Raw genomic sequence first — 20205 nt, forward strand, 5'->3', positions numbered from 1 at the left:
ATTGCTATTTGCTGATATACTTTGACAATTATACCTATCTGTATGCGTGTCTCATTAAACTTCCTAAGTTGCCTTCCCCCCCATCCTCATTTTATCATTAGATTTGTGTGCAACTATACTTTCATACCCAGCTTTCCTCTTTTCATTTGACCTGAGGATTTATGCGCATGGGTTTGTATCTAGTATTCTCAAAGGATTCAATTTGTCCTGCTAGAATGTAGAACGCATGAATGAATATGCCTGGATCCAGGATGATATGATTACTGCCTACCAAAGTAAATCTGCTGATTTTATCTCTTCAGTCAAGTTTTTCATACAGGTTAGGATGAAATCTAGAACAATTTATCTTTTCATCTTTTGTTGTTCTCTCTAAAAATTGAACAAGCGTGAAAGAACTTTTGGGATTTGGATTCTTGTCTGACTTGGTTTTCCAGGAAGGGTCCAGGTAGTTGAGGGCCCCGTTATTATTGTTGCATCTTACATTCTGGTCAAGGAGGGCAATATCTAGATTGTTTGTTCAGCATAGCAATTAATTAACATATTTCACAATAATATATTTGCTGTTTCCTTTTCTTTGTATTCTTATCCAGATGCTCTCATCTGGACCCTCAAATTACATTCAGATTCCTGGATCTTCATATATAACATTTATTTCCTTCACATATAATGCCAATATTCCTCTCTTTCTTTTTGTCTGGCTTGTTTCTTTTATATAAATTATATTCATCAGTCTTTGTATTCTATCAGTGAGTTTCATTCTACCAGTTATCAGTAAAGTGTATTAAACTTCTTAATCCTTAAGCACATATCATGTGAATCCAGCTATTATGGTTTATAAATCATCATTAGATAAATCATGACTTAATAGAAAATATGAGTCTATTCAGTACCAATTGTTAATGTCAGTTGAATTACATCTGTGCAAAGGCTGTCATAATCTCAGCTGCTTGGCTGCATATAACTTTGTTCTACAAATGCTGCAGGCAAGCTGGATTCATAATAGGAGTTGACAGCTTGGGTGACTTAATTGGTTGTATCCATAAGGATAGGCATAGCAAGAAATAGTTTGATGCTTAGAAGTTTTGTTCCTCCTGCAAGATTTTAACAAGATGTTGATATAGGTACTTTATCTTTTTTTAATCAAATAGCAATACAAAACTATTGAGTATTCCATTAATTTGTATTCAGAATTTATTCCAGCCATTTTGATTTAGTTGTGCTTGCCACTTAGGATGAATCTGCCATATTAATCTGACCATAAATGCCTCCTGTCTCCTCATTATCTACATAGACGTGCAATAACCCATCAAGATAGCTTGTTAGCACCTTCCTGGATTTGCAACGATTTAAATCTAGAACCTTTCATATTTACTGTGAGATTTACAAGCATTTTCCATATTCATTCTCTACTATTACTTTGATGCTTTTGGGGTAAAATCAAATACTGCCCGGGGTCTTCTTGGTTCTATCTTCTTAGCTTGATTTAGTGATTAACAAAGATGATTGTTAAGAAGAACAGATGACTCAAACTAATTCCTTGTAATGCTTATTCTGTAGCTCACAGAGTATTGAATCTGATACACTGGCAAAGAGGAACAGCTGGAATTTATGACCATCACAGGTTTTGCTCATTAAATATATAAAAGTATGGCTTCAGAGGATGTCCTAAGCTTCTTCCAGCCATTTTCCTCCTGGATATCTCGAGTCTATGAGGCTTTACAGCAAGCAGGAGAATCCTTATCTTCTTCTTTGAATAATCTGGGAAGCAAACCAGATCAAAATGGATTTGATGGGAAAGATGAGGATTTAGAAGACAGTGATGGGCTTTATGAACGCTACTCTATAGGTTCTGATGATGACAGTACTTCAAGTCAGGAGAGTGAGGAATCTGATCATTCTTCATCGTCCTGTCAAGATCTTGCTTCACCTGAATTATCAGATCTTGATTTGTATTTGCCTGAGCAGAAAAGAACTATCCCTCACTCCTCAGAGGAGTGCCTTGAGGATTCCTTCCTTGAAGTCTACCAAAGTTACAAGAGTTATCAAGCTATGGAAAGTCTCCCCACTATTCCTGAAGAGGAGGAACATCTCCACTCCAAGCAAATTAAGAGCCTTTCATGTAGCTGGGATGGTAAGTTTTTATTCTCCTTTGACAGCATTACACTTGCTTGTGTAGATGATCTTCCATCTGCAAGACTGATCATCTGTACATTTAGACACACTTCATGTTAGGAAGATCTTATATACTCTTTGAGCTATTATAAGGCTTTGAAAGAAAATTCTCGCTTATCAATTTGCTATGAAGGAAATTAATCCATCAGGTTACAAACCAAACGATGTGCCTCTTCTCTTCTTGCAACGTTTAGTGAAGATCAGGATATCCTGTGTGTAAGTCTCACAGCAGACAATTAACTTCATATGAGACCCTTTACAATGGGACCTAAGGGGCTTAATTTTCACTTTCTTATCTTACCAAGGCTTGGGGCTGGGAGGGTCTAAGCTGGGAATGTCTTGGATTGGGGTTGGTCCTTGCCTAATGATCTGTGGGATTCAGTTAATGATGGCAATTGGAACTACCAGAATTGTCATCACTTAGCGATGCAAATTCTAGTTGTAACTTGAGGATCTTTGTATATACATAATCTTAGGACTTCAGAGCACAGATTGGAGGAGAAACTAAGAAATATGTTACATTGTCTGTGTTGCCCTCTGTATTGTATGTAAATATACATATGTTATACATGTTTTCTGGGAGTGGGCTTCAAATACTGCTTATAAGGTAGACATTCAGTGACAGTTATGGAAAACATCTTCAGAGAACCTTGCCCAAAACAGTTTTAGAGACCTTTGCTTCTCAGTTTTGCTTCTCATTTTGCAAAATGTTTTCAAAGAAAAAAAACAAAGTGCAGTTGCCTTTTGAAAAAAGCACTTTTGGGTCTACCTGTATCCACATGGGTAATATACATGACTTGGATTGCTTCTATTTGAAGTTCTAGGTGCTTTTAAGAAATAATCCTTAATTATGCAATCACTGCTAATTAAGCCCTGTTTATTAGTATATTGAATATAAGTCCATTTTCAACTCTGATGGAATACTCCTACAATTTTGATACCTTCATAAAGCAATTTCCATTTTTTAAATCATCCATCATAGATGTACTTTTCAATGATCATTTGCTATTCCATGTTTGTAGTACTAGAGACTGGACTTCCTTTCATAGCATCATGTGTCTCAGAAGTTACTTCAACGTGAATATTGAAAGTATTAGAAAAATTGTACCTCTTCACATGAAGCTTGAAATACTCCTTGAACATCACATGACTCCATTGCATTGGAATTGCTTTGTACCTGAAGACAGAACCAGTTCTCCTTAAGTCCAGTAAGAAATTGAGAGAGAAGATACTTTTAAATCTCTTTTCTGGACATAAATAAGAAATTTGCTTTCAGGGTTCTAAGCTCCATATAAATTCTGTTGAAACAGCATACTGTAAATACTTCTCATTTCATATTGTTACTTTTTTGAAAGTGCAATTAAATGTGACAAATGAGCATAGCTGATACTTGCATGATATATACTGTTCTGATGCCACCAACTTCATTCTATTAATTTCGTATCCAACCTGTGCCAGGTTTATTAAAGCAACTGCTTTGTTCCACTATTGTTAAATCAGACTTTAATTTCTGCAGATCCATTCTCAAAACTGCAAATCTTTGATGCAGCTGGAAACGTACTTGTCCACAGTGGCTGCCATTTGCCATTGGAGGAAAGTTGCTGTTAAAGTAGTCATTGGTTAATATTTGTATACTGAGCACATGCATAAACTTAATATTTAACATATTTTGTTCCTGAATACAGAAGGAATGACTCTAAAAATAAAGCTTCTATTTCCTTTATCTTTCCCCACCTGATGTTTTCCAGATATGGAAGATTTCAAATTTGACCATGCTGGCTAGGTGTTGATACCCCTCCTTATCTGGAGAGGATGGCGTTGGGGAAGGCTACCTTTAACATTTAATCCCTACTCTTTAAATTCTCTTTCAAACACCAAACATATGAAAACTCAGCAGAAGAGGGCTGACACTGTCTTTATGATTATCTAAGGCTAAGCTGATGTGGTCTGGTGCATAACATTTGGTAACATCCCTGGCCCATAAATGTGTTCTCCTGCCTCAAAATTGTAAATAGTCCTCTTAGTGTGGAGCTTTTGGTTTTGGTTCAGTGGAGTTACTTGTGTGTCTGTTTTCTCTTTTTTATTGCTACTTTTTTGCGGGGAGGGGGATGTTGCTTTCTCTACTTTTATTCTTAATGTACCATCTTTCACCCAGCTCCCCCCAAAAAATGTAATAGAGGCTTTTAATGATAAATTGACACAAAACAAGAGCAATACTTGAATGCTTTTTGTTGCCATAGAAGCACTTCTGGCAGATCACAAAAGGACCCTTTTGCTAATAGTAAACTATGAGAAGAAAATAGACATGCTCTTCATCAAGTAATTGCTGTTGATGAAAAAGCAAAGAAGGCTTATGTTCTTAGTCCAGAATAGACTTTACTGAATGTACATGAGTTTCATTTTGGGAAAGGGCAGGAAGAAACAGGAGAATTAATATCTTATTATGAAAATTTTTGTCCTGTGCTTGAATAAAAGAGGAACATAAAATCTAGAATATTTGGAGATAGTTTAGAAGTGCCAATACTATGTTTAACTCCTAATCTTTTCTCTCTTTCTGAGCTCAGAAAAATCATCTTGCAGTTTTCAAGAGTGTTTCATTTTTAAAGAGAGATAAGTAATATTTCTCTGCCTACTCTCAGGAAAATGTTTGCACTAGAAAAAAAAATGTTAGTGATTTGTATTTGTGGCTATGGACATACATCAGACACATCAAAACACGGATATCTCCAGTGCAGGTATTGAGTTAAAATAGTAAAGGAGTGCACAGTCCATCTAAGCATAGACTAAACCAACATTTACGCTGTCATGTACATGTGCAAAGCAAAGTATGGTCTTGGGTTAATGCAAGCTTGCACTGTACACACAAAAGTCCTTGTGATCACTGATGGTATTACACCAGCTTTCAATTGCAATTGCAGCTGGAAATGCAATTCGACTATCTGGTCAACCAATCTCTGTGATATATGAGCCATAAAAATACTGGCAGCCATAGCTTTCTGCAAACTGACATACAGGTATAGTAGTCACTAAAGCTGCTTTGAAGACCAACTGGGTTCCTGATTATGACATTGAAAAATCTACACACTTTTCATCACAACAGCAATGGCTGGAATTTATCATTGCTTTCCTCCATTTTTTTAAACTTCCCCAGGTAGATCTAGTGATATTTAACAGAATAACAGAGTTGGAAGGGGCTTTGGAGATCTTCTAGTACAGATGTCTTCAAACTTGGCCCTTTTATGACTTGTGTACTTTAACTCCCAGAATTCTTCAGCCAGGCATGCTGTCTGAGGAATTCTGGGAGTTGAAGTCCACAAGTCATAAAAGGGCCAAGTTTGAAGACCCCTGTTCTAGTGCAACCTTCTGCTCAAGCAGGAGTCCCTATACCATTTGAGACAAGTGACTATCCAATCTCTTTAATGCCTCCAGTGATGGAGCACCCATAACTTCTGAAAGCTAGCCATTCCACTGGTTAATTTTTCTCACTAGGAAATTTCTTCTTAGTTCTGCGTTGCTTCTGTCCTCGATTAATTTCCATCCATTGTTTCCTAGGGGTTTCCAGCCAAATACTAGCCAAATCCAAATCTTTCTAGCTTTCTGCAGGTTGCCAAGGTCAGCTAGGTGCTAAAAGGTAAAGGTAAAGGTTCCCCCGCACATGTGTGCTAGTCGTTTCCGACTCTAGGGGCTGGTGCTCATCTCCGTTTCAAAGCCAGCGCTTGTCCGAGGGCTTCTCCGTGGTCATGTGGTCAGCATGACTAGACACCAAAGGCGCACTGAACGCTGTTACCTTCCCACCGTAGTGGTCCCTATTTTTCTACTTGCATTTTTACGTGCTTTCGAACTGCTAGGTTGGCAGAAGCTGGGACGAGTAACAGGCGCTCACTCTGTTATGTGGCACTCGGGATTCGACCCGCCAAACTGCCGACCTTCTGATCGACAAGCTCAGTGTCCTAACCCACTGAGCCACCACCACAGCCAGGTGCTACCACTTAGCTAACCCTGACAGTCTATGCACACATTTTACCATCAGGAGATGGTTTCCATAAATATTCATACATTACTGCCTACTACAACTCTTTAAGTGTCAAACCTCTATATAGAGAGTTATATATCCCAGGTTCAAATATTACAGTACATTTCCTGCTCTGTTTCCTAAATGAGCAAGAGCCAATAATTTCTTGTGCATTCTTATTGTAATGGCCTTTCTGTTCTCAGCTTCTTTGCATCTGACCTTGGTCCTTCTAATCTTCACACTTGCTTGAGATTTATGAGATCCCAAGTTTAGCCTATGGTATCTCTCCCAAGTTTAGCCTATGGACTGGGAGAGCCCACTGGCTGTGAAATCCAGGAGAAGTACTCCCACTTCCTACAGATCAATCATCCAGCTACCTATTGCAGAATGATTGTCCCAGATTCATGGCTGACACCATTAATCCTGAAAGCAGCAGTTGTGAGTTCTTTCGTCGTTAATTTCTACATTATCAGTTTCTACAATTTCACCATAGCACCTGAAAGGATTTTTTTTAGTACTGCTGCCATCAGTCAGAAGTATATGATAATTCTGGGATCCACTGAGTTATCAACTGCTTCTTTAAAATTCTTATATGGAAACAGAAAATACATTTGGCTGAGCAGATGGTTCAGAGCTATTAACTTTCAGCAAGAAGCAAACAATATTTTGTACTTTTGATAATTAGAAGCTTCTTGAGATTGCCAGTTCAGTTTACTTCAAAGTTTACTTTGCTTGATGGGAATAACTTAATAATGTTTTGTTATGGTTATGGCTTCATTACATTTGTTAACAATGTTTTCTTGATTAGTGTATCTTGCTAACTGACATAGAGCTGCTTGTTAACAGAAGCTTTTTTTACATTCTTTCTCTGAATTAGACCAGGACCAAGAGCTCTTCCATTCTTTTAAACATTTCTGATTTTACACATTATTTTCTTTAATCCTTCCATTCTCTTTACTCAAAGACTACACCAGCTACACTAGTGGCTCTCTTAGAATAAACCTTCTTAACTCCCTTTCAGTCACTTTCAAGCAATGCTTCCTCTCTATTGTTTAAAATATGTTTTCTCTTGCCAACTACCTCTTGCCCAGGACAATCTCTTCTCCATTAGATGCATGTATGTTATATGGAAAATACACAATACAAGGCTGTAACAATACAGTTCACAATCAAACCAACTTACAGCTTCCACAATACTCAAGAACTGGACAAAGACTATTACAATCATTACTGAGATAGTAGACTCATGGTGCAAAGCAGAATAATGTATCCTTCCTTCCTTCCTTCCTTCCTTCCTTCCTTCCTTCCTTCCTTCCTTCCTTCCTTCCTTCCTTCCTTCCTTCCTTCCTTTCTTTCTTTTTTTCTTTCTTTCTTCTATAAGCCTCCCATCTCAGCCAAGGGACTCTGGGAGGCTTACAATTCTAAATTATAACATGTTCTGTCCAGACCATGTTCAACATGGTCCCTGATTGGTAGATTCCCCTTATTCTTTACTTCCTGGCCACGCATGCCAGGAAGTCCTCAGTTGTTTGCCATTCTATGGGTGGGTCTTATAGGCCATGTGCCTTCAATAAAAAGCCCACTCAGCGTACTCCTATACTAAAGCAATTATAAACTTAGTCCCTTAATCTTGAGGCTTTTGTTGCTGTAGAATTCCCATAGCATAGTTGTTCCTTGCCACTATCTCTAGACTCTAGACTCTATCTATCCAGCTGTTCTTTCTTTTCATATGGAGGGACCTTCTTGTAAAAAAAAAGATTATTGGCATTTACAATGTTTAGTTTCCAAATTCATTCCTATGGATCTCAAGAAATAAAATCTATACTGGAAGCTGGTGCTTTGCAATACTATACATCAAAGTCAGGAAAGTCATCTGGGCACTAAAGGATGTAGCCAAGGGGGGGAGGAGGAGGAGGAGGAGGAGGAGGAGGAGAGAATTTGATGGAAATAAGTGCCAGCATGTGAAGTGTGTCTTCAGAATACACACATGTGCTCTAAGAAAGTGACTTCTTTTGTAGATGGTTCATCTCAAGAGATAAATATTTACTTGCAAGCTGTGAACAAGATTGTTCTGTGAAAAATATGACATTTGAGATGGGGATAATAGGATGAATGAAAGCATGGCAAATGGGAATGAGAAGTAGCTTCACCTTGGATAGTTTAGATGACAATCAGAGCATCCTCTGTACTTTAATTCTTGTGTGTGTGATTAAAGAAACAGTCCAGCGTCTCAACCTGACACTGTTATTTTTGTTCTGAGATATAATTGAGCCTGACATGTATGAGAGACATTGGCAGAGTTAAAATAGCTAAAATTAAAGGTATTTGTGTGACTAGAATGAGATGCGTGCTAGCTAATGACTGTGTTCAGGTAGGAAGAGAAAGTGTTAGATTTTAGCATCTCAATTACAGTAAGAAACAAAGAGACTTTGGCATTTTAGCTAACTGTTTTGCATCCTTCACCATCCAACAGCATGTGGTTATTTTGATTAAGCCTTGGTCTGGCCTGTTTTGAATTTTGTAATAGAAAAATGGTGGCCATTATGAATTAAATAAACAGTTTCCCCCAGTAAAATAATATGGACTGATATAAACAAGCAAAACTGTGGAAAGAATGTTTCACACCAGAGGTGAACAATATTTCTTGGGCCAATAAATACTCCAAAAAGTAGGTTTGATCCTTGACCTTCCTCTTAGGATGCTGAAGAGAATATGGAATCTTTAGAAGAACAATTTTTATCAATAATATTTGGTGGGCCACCTCTCTGCTTTGCTTCTGTAAAATGGTGGCCATATTGGAGACATACTATTTGACAATGTGAACAGAACTAGGTGCTTCTCTTAGCAAAAACAGCAATTAGTCACATGGATGCAAAACGACTTCTCCAAATGGAAGTAAAGAGAGCTTTACTTCCCAAAGAGTTGGAAATGAAATAATTGACCATATTTATTTATTGACAGAGTGAACAATAAATCTCATTTATGCCATAGTGGTAATATTTTCGATCGTTCTGTAAGCAAGGAAGCTTATATTACTGCAAGGAACCCTGTTGGTTTCATCTGCAATCTTCTGAATTAATGTTAGGTTTAGGTTCATGGCCATGCAGTAGATATACTTCTTAAGAGTGAAAGTAGGTGGTGGGTATGGCCAGGGTGGGCGGGGCCTACTGGGTGGGCATGGCTAGAGTGCATATGGCCTACTGGGTGGGCATGGCCAGCTCTACATCGTTTGCATCAAGGGTGGCTATGGGGGCCTGGGCAGGAGTGGGACAGATCTGAGGGTCTCTGGCAGAAGGAGGGTCTCTGGGCCAGGGCCAAGGCAGTGGGGGCCGTTCCCTCACTGTTTCCAGGATGGCTTTGCGGGCCACATGAAACCACTTTGCGGGCCGGATCCGGCCCCCGGGCCTTGTGTTTGACATTTCTGCTCTAGTGGCTAATTGTAGGAAACTATAGCTTTTACCATGTTTGGTTTTTCCTTTTTTTAAAAATTCATTGAGACAAAATAAAATCCAAGAAATGAAGGAGTGGAAATGTATTCCCATTTTTGCTAACAACTGTTGAGCACCTTACGCCATTCATCATCCACATTAAGCCACAACGTATTTAACATGGTCTGCTGAATAAATCATGGTGGTTAAGGTTCCCCATTATACTAAGCCATAAGCCAGAAGGTTTATGCAATGTTTTCAATTATTTTCTTCATTAATTTGTATTATATCCAACTGCATAAGCTTGTAGTCACCTAAATCTAGATACTTAGCTCTCTGCATGAACCAGTTTGGTTTAGTGGTTAAGGCACCAGGCTCGAAAGCAGGAAAATGTGACTTTAAGTCTTACCTTAACCACAAGAACCAACTGGGTGACCTTGGGCCAGTCACTTACTCTCAGCTTAACCCACCTTCCATGATTGTTATTGTTGTCGGGTAAATAGGATGAGAAATGTGTCTTGGATATGTTTTCTGCCTTGAGTTATTTCTAAAAATAATAAAGGTGGAATACATATATTTTTTAAAAAAAATCCTTGTTTTTCTTTTAGTCTTTGGATCTTTTTCATATTCAATGGGAAACGTAAGTATTACGGTATTTATAAATTTGACCTCGGTCTACAGGGAAGGGAGATTAGTTACATAAAGGAGAGCCAAGACAATATTATTATCTAGCATTATGGATAGGGTAAAATAAAGTGAAAACAAAAGGAGGCTGAAATCTTCACCCTGTATATACTCACATCTCTATATAGTATGCACATACATACTATATAGAGATGTGAAGTTAAGGAAGTGAAGGTAAGGAAGTTAGAAGGAGGCTTTCTCTGTTAATAGATTGGATTCTTGTGCCTAGTTAGTATAAGACCAGTTCTGTAACTTTGACAGTGAAGCATTTGCTACATTATTTTAGGCTTGCAAATGCTTGACTTTTCTGTGCCTACAGACTCATCCCTAAGCTTTGAGGTATTTCTAGAGTGAGTTTGAGGTATGAGCTAAGCTTACAAATTTGGCTATGAAAGAGCAGGTGTTTCAACACCATCATCTACTAATTGATATAAAAAATAGTGTGCCACTTCTTGATGTTTAATTTTTTTTTGCCATCTGCATCCAGGCAAACAACAGGAAGAATCTTTCCTTTGGGAACTGCAGGGGTGGGGGAGTGGTGGATATAAGTGACAATTTGTGTGCGTGCTCTCTCTTTTTCTCTCTCACACACATACACACACACTGTCAGATGCATTTGAATATACCAGCTGTCTAGTGTGTTACTATGTTGTACTGTTTTTTTTAAGGATAAAGGAATACAGCTCTGGCAACACAGATTTTTTTTTAGTATTGCCAAAAATATATGCAAAGAATATGGAGCCATGTCTTTGAGGGCTTGATATTCTTTTGCACAAATAAGTTGTTAGCCTTACTGTATTTTTGTATCCAGCATATGAGATTTCCTTCTCTTTGGTGGTCCAGCGGACTTGGAGCTCTATCAGGCATGATTTCTTCACAATCCCATCAGTTCTGCTGCCTTAATCAATAGTAGCATGAGACTTCATGGTGACTATCGTCCCAGGTCAGAGTTTTCACAGAGCTTTCGACTGACTGACTACATTCAAAAAGTGAATATTACGACCATCAAAATGATGACTTTGACCAAGTAGCAAAGAAGTTGGGATTTTTAATGGCATTTTCTATGCAGGGATTTTATTGTCTATATCTAATACATTGATAGCAGACAGAAATAATTAATATGGAGTATTGTAGCTGATCTTGAAACCCTGTCCAGGTTCATTTATGACATGAATATACCTTATCCTTCAGAGTAGAATGGCGATTGGAATAGCTGGGGAGGCTTTTTTCATTTGTAATTAAGTTCAGATGATAATCATTGATCTCCAATAAATATTTCCTTTCCCATTCCTATATCACTTTGTACTGTGTTTAAAATAGTAATAACAGTGATGGATAAATAAATGTGTAAGCCAAATAGTATTTTAAATATCTACTCATCATGTATCTACTCATCATATGAACATAGGGAGCAAGGTTGAGCAGAGTCTGATTGACAGTTAATACATTTGTCTTTTCAGCTGGAGAGTTAATGTCATTGCTTGTTTGAGGGATTTAAAGTGAATCCTTCCTCTTTATTTGCTGTAGCATTTGACATCTTCATTCAAGATAAAGTTGATGGGTGGAAAACCTTTACACGTGTACATTTATTCATAATTATTGAGATATTAGAAAATCAACTACTTCAAATAAAACAAATGAAACATCACAAATATTAAACACCAGTGTCCTCTTCTTTGAAAGGGAGAGGAGGAGTAAAAACAAAACAAAACATGGATGGTTGTTATGAAAATCATGAACAGAAAGGTGGCACACCTCTTGGTAAAACACAAATAGCTAATTGGAGATTCTGTATCCTGTGGCTCCTGCCTTGTTTTGTCTTTCTGAGCTTGTAAGATGACGTTTTGCTGCATTCTGCCCCCTGGGCTGTCAAAATCTTCTGTATGTCTCTCTTTCTCTCAGTGAGCAGTTATGGGGATGATGAAGATCTAACAACATCCTCAGACAGTGATGAAGAAGTGATTAAACAGTTTGAGATCTCAGTTTCTCGTTCGCAAAGCTTTCGATCAGGCGTTTCGGAAAAAGGAATCCAAGCAGGTTTGGAGCACAGGCCAAAATTTAACTGCTTGTTGTCAAATCATGAAGAATACAGTACTGAGGCCTCTGAAAGTGAAGGTATTTTGCAACTCTTTCAAAAAAACAAACAAACCGTGAATGGAAATTGCAGAGATAGACAGTTTGGCTCAGTCAAGGGATATGCAAAATGGTCAACAATGTGACTAGAATCTGCTCCAGGGCTGAAGGCCTATGGTCCTCTTCTCACAACCAGCTGAACCTCTGTTAAACCTCTCTTAAAATTAGTCAGACCTTAACAGTAGAGGTGACAAAAGCCAATAAAATCAAAAGCTTATAATTTTAATCTAAAGCCAACACATCACTTCAAAAATGAAATGGGATTTTTTTTTAAAAAAAATACTTTTTAGGCGTATTTGGGTTTTAGGAGTACTTGGGAAATAGTACTTGGGAAACAAACTTCTTAACTTCTCCCGTAATACATCTAACACCTTAATAGGCTAATATAAAGGACATTTGGCTTGGGTAAACTGTAATAACAATTTGTTCAGTGGCCGTTCAAAGTTATGACAACACCAAAAAAAAAGTGACTTATGACCATTTTTCACACTTACGACCTTTGCAGCATTCCCTGTGGTAATACGAGCAAAATTCAGACATTTGGCATCTGGCATTTATTTATGAGAGTGTCCTGGGGTCATGTGTCCTGGGGTCACGTGACCAACTTTTGTGACTTTTTGACAAGCAAAGTCAACAGGGAAGCCAGATTCAGTTAGCAACCGTGTTACTAACTTAATAACTGTGGCAAGAAAGGTCATAAAAATGGGGCAAAACTCCCTTAGCAACTTATATTTATATTTATATTTATATACCGCCCTATTCCCTGAGGACTCAGGGTGGTTTACAGGGAATTAAAAATCCAAAATACAAAAATTAAGAACCAAATTAAAAAATATTAAATTAACCCTGTAGTCAGTTAAAAAGAACCCCAAATTAAAAATTCCTCCTCAGTCTGGGCCCGAGAGCTCGAAGAGCCAGGTCTTCAGGCCCCGGCGGAATGATCGAAGGTCGGGGGCAGTTCTCAGCTCCACCGGCAGCTGGTTCCAGAGGGCAGGCGCTCCCACCGAGAAGGCCCTATCCCTGGGTGTCACCCGCCGGCAGTCTCTTACCGGCGGGACCCTGAGCAGACCCTCCCTGTGGGAGCGCACTGGGCGAAGGGCATTTGATGCCGGCAGCAGGTGTTCCCTCAGATATCCTGGACCCAGGCCATGTAGGGCTTTATAGGTGATAACCAGCACCTTGAATTTCACCCGGAGGGCAACCAGAAGCCAATGCAGCTCACGGAGTAGAGGTGTTACATGGGAGTATCGGGAAACCCCCATTACAACTCGCGCGGCCGCATTCTGCACCAGTTGAAGCCTCCGAGTGGTCTTCAGGGGCAGCCCTATGTAGAGAGCGTTACAGTAGTCCAAACGGGAGGTCACAAGCGCATGAGTAACTGTGCGTAGGGCGTCTCGGTCCAGATAGGGATGCAACTGGCGCACCAGGCGAACCTGGGCAAAAGCCCCCCTGGTCACGGCTCCTATATGGTCTTCGAAATTGAGCCGTGAATCCAGGAGGACGCCCAAGTTGTGAGCCCTATCGACGGGGGGTAACACCTCACCCCCCATCATTAAGGATGGAATAACTTGGTTAACCCGAGATGCCGATATGCACAGCCACTCAGTCTTGGCGGGATTGAGACGAAGCCTGTTTCTCCCCATCCAGACCTGAACCGCCTCCAGGCACCGGGACATCACGGAGAGGGCATCACTGGGTTGGTTCGGGGTGGAAAGAAAAAGTTGGGTATCATCAGCGTACTGATGATACCCCACCCCAAAACCACGAATGATCTCGCCCAGCGGCTTCATATAGATGTTGAACAGGAGAGGCGAGAGAACCGACCCCTGAGGGACTCCACAAATGAGAGACCTCGGGGCGGATCTCTGCCCTCCTGTCAACACCGACTGCGAGCGGCCCTGGAGGTAGGAGGAGAACCACCGTAAAACGGTGCCTCCCACTCCCAGCCCCCTGAGACGCCGCAGTAATATACCATGGTCGATGGTATCGAACGCCGCTGAGAGATCTAATAGGACCAGGACAGAGGAGCAACCCCTGTCCCTAGCCCTCCAGAGATCATTCACCAGTGCGACCAATGCCGTCTCCGTGCTGTGTCCGGGCCTGAAGCCCGATTGGTACGGGTCCAATCTGTCTTATTTAGCAACGGAAAATTTAAGCTCAGTTGTGATCAAGACGTCTTTGCTGATGACAGCTCTGTGAGTGACATGGGGTCCTAAGGTATAACTTCAGAAAATGAGTCAAGATGGTTTTTATCAGGTTGCTTGATCTAAATGACCAGCCTTTTTCAAATGCAACAACTTGAAGATGTGTAGACTTCAATTCCCAGAATCCCTCCACCAGCATGCTGAGGTTGAGGTTGCTGAGCTGACAAACACTGGTTTAGATCAGACTTCTCCAATTACCACCCTCCAGAAAGAAAATGCCAAGTTGGAAAAGATGGAGTTGGTGTACCATGCACTTTGGAATATATCTCACTGACTGTTTCTAGTATAGCTAGTTCAGCTTTTGGAAATTCTTTATGAGGAGTCCTGCAATAAACTTTTAAGTCAACTCCACAGCAGCATTTTCAGAAGAAACTGAATTATTTGTATTCTGAAATGGGCCCCATTGGCTGGCTCCCAAGAGCAAGAATAGGATTACAGCCTTAGGCAATCAGTAGATTCCCTTGAATTACATTTCTTAACCTTCAAATAGATTTTAACGCTTAACTCTGGCTGCAGGCCAGATTTGCAAAGCACTGAATATGTGTGCTGGGGGAGGCTATGTGTGGGAAGTGTGTAAAATAATTTCTCACTAGAGAAGCACGTCTATTCTGAAAGCTTACGGCATTTGATTTATTTATTTTAAATTTTAAAACCTGTCTTCCAGCCTACTGCTCTGATGTGTGCCAATTGTATATCAAACATGTACTGCTTATGTTAGAGCTACAGTCTGTGATGTACACCATGTTCTGTCCAACATCAGTGGTGCTCAGAGCTTTCATAGTGGAATGAAAAACATCCTACAGCACTCTTGTAGGAAGGAAATCCCATGGCCCTCCAAACAGACAGAATCTGGACAAATACAGAGAACTGCAATAGTGGTGAATATCTGTAGCTCAGGTGTAGGATGAGGGTGTAGGATAAGAATCCAAATCAACCACACCGTCAACCAGAGACAGCACTGAACCTCAACCAACACCAAGCCCCACTCCCACCAGCAGTTCACTTTGCAATGACCCTGTCCTGATGTAACCTCCCCATCCATCACCAGACTCACTGATGACTCACACCTGACCCATCACAAGACCCATCACAGACCCTCACTTGACACACCTACACCTGAAGCCCTTATAAACAGAAGAACACTAACACTGAGATCCCCTAAACTCTGCTGTTTAGATGTTACCTAACCTGGTAACGAAATGTTCAGAAAACAACCCACAAGCTCGGAGAACAAACCTTCACTCTCATATAGAGAATTGTATGCAGGATGCCAGTCTGTCTGGTTGGTTACCTGGGAATAGGTTGAAGCTGATTTTCAGTTAAACACTCATGAAATCAAAGGTTAAGCAGTGGTGACTTCAGGAAGACTTAATCGTTTGCAAATTTGAATGAGGAAGAAATGCTCTATAAATGTTTGGAAATCTCAGTAGCACATCTGAACTTCATGAAACAATGTGTGCTATTCCTGGTTCTACCAATTTTACTTCCTTTTCCCTTTTATTTTTCTACTGGATATAGGGGTAGAAGGAATCATTTAGAGCAGGTGCTTAGCCTTCTAAAGGGCCTTGACTGTGGTCCTTCAGAAGTCTTTTAAAGTTGTTCTTCCATTGTAATTTTTAATAAAAGGGGAAATCATTACACTAGTTACATTAATACAGTTAATTAAACTTCTTAAACATTAGTTTGATTACAGTGGCAATGGGTGCACAGTTGAAAGACCTGAAATGCCACATTGGGAACAAATCTTTGGGCAGTAGGTCTGTCCTGAAGTTGCTAAGAGTAAACTCTGATTTGGTGGCACATAATCAATCACTTAAAATTAGTAATAATTTTGAGAAAGATCATGTTAATAGCATTTAATTATGGTGTCCCCTTATTTTGGAACAGTTTACTGTCAAAAGTTTCGTAAAGCTTTCATTACAGTAGGTAGTTAAGATGGTTCAGTTCCACCAAGCCTTCAGTTGTAATTTGTTACTACTGGTATCCAATCTAGAGAAATGTAGTTTATATTTCATTGTTTTATATTTTTAATGTTGTAACCCGCTCAGAGCCTTTGGATTGGAGAAAGCTATAATACCTGCAAATAAATTATTTGTAAGCTTAAATTTGAATGTGCAGTTATCTATTCTGTCATTTATTTTAATTAAATCTACACGTTTTCTAGTCCTGCCAGCCTCTGTGGATTGACCCTGCATGCTGGCTAAGCCTATGAAAGACCAAGTCAAGCTTTTTCAAGCTCTCAGCTTGAAAAAACATGCATACCTTTGATAAAGAAAATAGGTTTTTATGATGTTCATCATAGGGAATCACTGGAGTGTATATATGAAACAAACTTCCTACGTATGGGACTATGGTTATACCTTTAAATGACATCAGTGTCTTGTCATTTATAACTAACTAATTATAACTAAATCTGAAATCTTCAGAATCCTCAGAACCTTTTTTGAACTGGAATAGTTTTATTTCATGCTAGGAACTCACAATCTGTGTAATATAATTTCAGGGACCTGAATTAGAGTGTGTATATCTATCTAAATATTTTTTTTCTTTGCAATGCATTAATTTAGATGGGTTTAGTCACCTGAGTTACCAGGACAACCTGTCTTCTCATGAAGATGACCTTCTATCCATCAGTTCAAGAGTGGCGGTGGAGAGCAGGGGCTCTGGACAGCCAAAAAACTCTGAGGTGGATGTTAGTGCAACACCCAGCCGACAAGAAACCGAAGGGAGTTTGGAAATGGAAACGGCTTTCAGCAATCAAGGGTTTGAAGGGAATGATGAAACTGATAGCTCATTGGCTTGGAGTCCAGAGGTAAGAAAAAAGTATTTTTATATAAGAGTGTGCATGGGTCTTGTTAACAAGGGCTGCTTTTGCATGTACTATCTTAGGACTAGCTAGTGAATCACAAAGTTTGGGAATTTGTGTTTTCACCATCTTTGGACTGTGGATAATCTCTGAACCCATTTAGTAGGATAGTTTTCATAGGATCATGTCCATATTAAAGTGACAAATATAAAAGGTTCATATTTCAAAGCTTGGATTTATATGATCATCTCATCATCTAAGTACATAATTTGTAGGCTAGTTGTGAAGTCAGATGGGCAATAATTGATGCACATATGGATGAATAACTTTGCTACTTGAGTATTTCTGTACAGATAACTTAAATTGACAGTCATATCCCTTTCTCTAGACATTATTGCAAACTGTAGTTCCAAGTACTACGTTACATACCTCTAGTGGGAATTCTTAAAGATCATGACAAGTTGCAATCCCTCGGACTATATAGGAAATATGAAACTTGGCTCTTCTCTACAATGACCCTACAAGAGCAATTGATATTGTTCCCACTGTACAAATTGAAATGGAAAACTAAGATTTTATTTTAGAGGGTCTCCTCTTAGTTTCAAAAATCCATCTCTCTTTCCTACTGTGGTTTCCATTCCATTTATTGCTAACAGAGCAATTTTGCTTGTTAGAATTTAATAGAGGAGGATATTATAATTCCTGTCAGGGATGCTGAGAGTTGAGTCCTACATAGTGACAGGGGCAATCCGTTCAGGGAATCTAGTAAATTTCTCCCATCTTCTAACAATCTTTGTAGTGCATGATTTATCTTTGTATGGTTGCCTTTGGATAGTGGGCGATGCTTACTTGCAGATCTTGAAAGTTGCATTCTACTGTCTCTGAAATGTTTTAATGTAGAGTAGGGAGTGCCATATAATTAGTCTTGTACCTTCTTTCTCTCGCCTGTATATTGCACAGGCATCTTGTGATAAATGTTTATGGGTACCCATTCTGCCTGAGTTTTTTACGTAGGTAAGAATAGTATAGAATAGACTAGAACAGAATAACTTTATTATCATTGTTTATCTCACAATGAAATTAAGTGCTGTCCACAGTGCACACTACATAGAAGTTAAAACCACAAGTAAGAACATACATTATATACATGCATCCTTCACATTCTATTTACCATTGCGCTGCCCTTAATATTGTACTTCAATGTTGCACTATACAGTACTATTTAATATGGTTACAGCTCTGGAATAAAAACTATTTTTCAGCCTACTTGCTCTCCAGTTGGTTTTTTGCTGGGTAATACTATGTATTCTTACTCCACTCTATAGTGTTTTGACGCAACTCTTTTTTTATGTGACAGTGATAATCACAGTGTTTGTGACAGTTCATGCAAAAAAACTGGCCCAAGGTTGTGACTAGTAAGCATCTTCTTATGTTTGGAGCACTGAACATAGCAAGTCTGGATCTCTGTATACTTTGCAACCAGTACATCCCTAACATATAGTTGTACGATCTTTGATGTCTTTGTTTTTAGATCTAGTTTTTTAGGACCTTAATTACTCATCAGCCAGCTGATTGGTTAGTCACCTCAAGTGGCTTGCATATCTCTCCATTCTGAATATCCACTCCCATAATCAGGCTGTTGATTTACAAAAAGGTTGTACAAACTTTTTTCCTTTTATTAGCTCCTCTTTATCATTCCTTCTGAACCTACAAGGAATTGATCACTTGGTCCTCATTGATTTCTTCTTCTACATCTTCCTCTTATTTCTAGAGAAAGTACCACCTAAGCTTTTATCTCAAGGGCTGAACTGAAATGAAGGAGACTAATCATTCATTTTAAGCCCCTCCCATATGATTTATACAAAGATACCTCCTGCTGATCTTCTTCCTCAGTCTTATCCCCCTCTTCTGATCATCTCCATTGGTTGTGGAATTAAGATGATACAGTTTCTCCCACCCCACTCCATGAATATACATGTCCTTCTGTTAGGGATAGTAAGATTTTGGTGTTGGGCCCGTGCCAACTCAGTCATTTAGAAAAGAAAAGCCTTCGACTGCATCATAAGTGAAAGGAATAGCTTTACTAAAGACAAATGTTTACAAGCCAAGTGAAAGCCAGATCTGAGGTTTGCATGCAAAATCTGCCCACTTACTTCCCCCTTTCCCAGATCCCTTTCCCCCATTATCTGTTTAGTGCCCAGTGGGATTCAAATAAATTATTTAGCTAACAGTTCTGATTCTTGGCAGGCTCAGTGATGTGCCATATTCCATTCCAATAGTTGTGGCCTTGGTGTCATCTGCCCAATGTTTCTGCCAGGTGTTTGGTATAGTTTTGGTTTCTGGTTATTCTCTTCCCATGTGTTGGCTCCCCCCTCCTTCTCTTTTTCCCCACCCCCACCCCTGGGTTATGGCAGTCTGGCTTCAGTGAAGTGGAGATGAGGTGGAGCAGGATGACAGCAATGACATTTGGAGGTTTGTTTTTTTAAAAAAAAAATTCTCTTAAAAAATCTTCAAGCAAAATTTTCTGAATAAGTCAGTATATATTAATTAATTATCCCTTATAATACATGTCCTCTCTGTGTGGAGTAGTTACATATTGGGATAGAAATTGGAAAGATCCAGGTTGAAATCCAGCCTCGGTCATGGAAACTCATTGGACAACTTTTAGCCAGTCCGTCTATCTCAGCCCAGCCCACCTCACCAAGTTGTTATTTTTTGGGGGGCGGGGGGGGGAATGGAGAAGGGATGTTACTTTGCACTTTTGGA

At 39.3% G+C, this 20205-nt stretch overlaps 1 protein-coding gene across 2 annotated transcripts in view; it reads left to right on the forward strand.

Annotated features, from left to right (window-relative positions):
* The window catches only part of SYT16 (synaptotagmin 16), a 53974-nt gene that overhangs the window by 21286 nt on the left and 12483 nt on the right, over positions 1-20205 (forward strand). Inside the window, exons 3-5 of one of the 2 annotated variants that reach the window (XM_081327418.1) lie at positions 1558-2170; positions 12199-12411; positions 17201-17445. In XM_081327418.1, coding sequence (XP_081183544.1) covers positions 1648-2170; positions 12199-12411; positions 17201-17445 — 981 coding nt within the window. In that variant the 5' untranslated portion in view covers positions 1558-1647. The remainder of the gene's footprint in view (positions 1-1557; positions 2171-12198; positions 12412-17200; positions 17446-20205) is intronic. The other variant, XM_081327417.1, reaches the window with a different exon arrangement.

The sequence above is a fragment of the Vipera berus genome, assembly GCF_964194415.1.
Source record: "Vipera berus genome assembly, chromosome: 1".
In the NCBI taxonomy this organism is placed as follows: Eukaryota; Metazoa; Chordata; class Lepidosauria; order Squamata; family Viperidae; genus Vipera; species Vipera berus.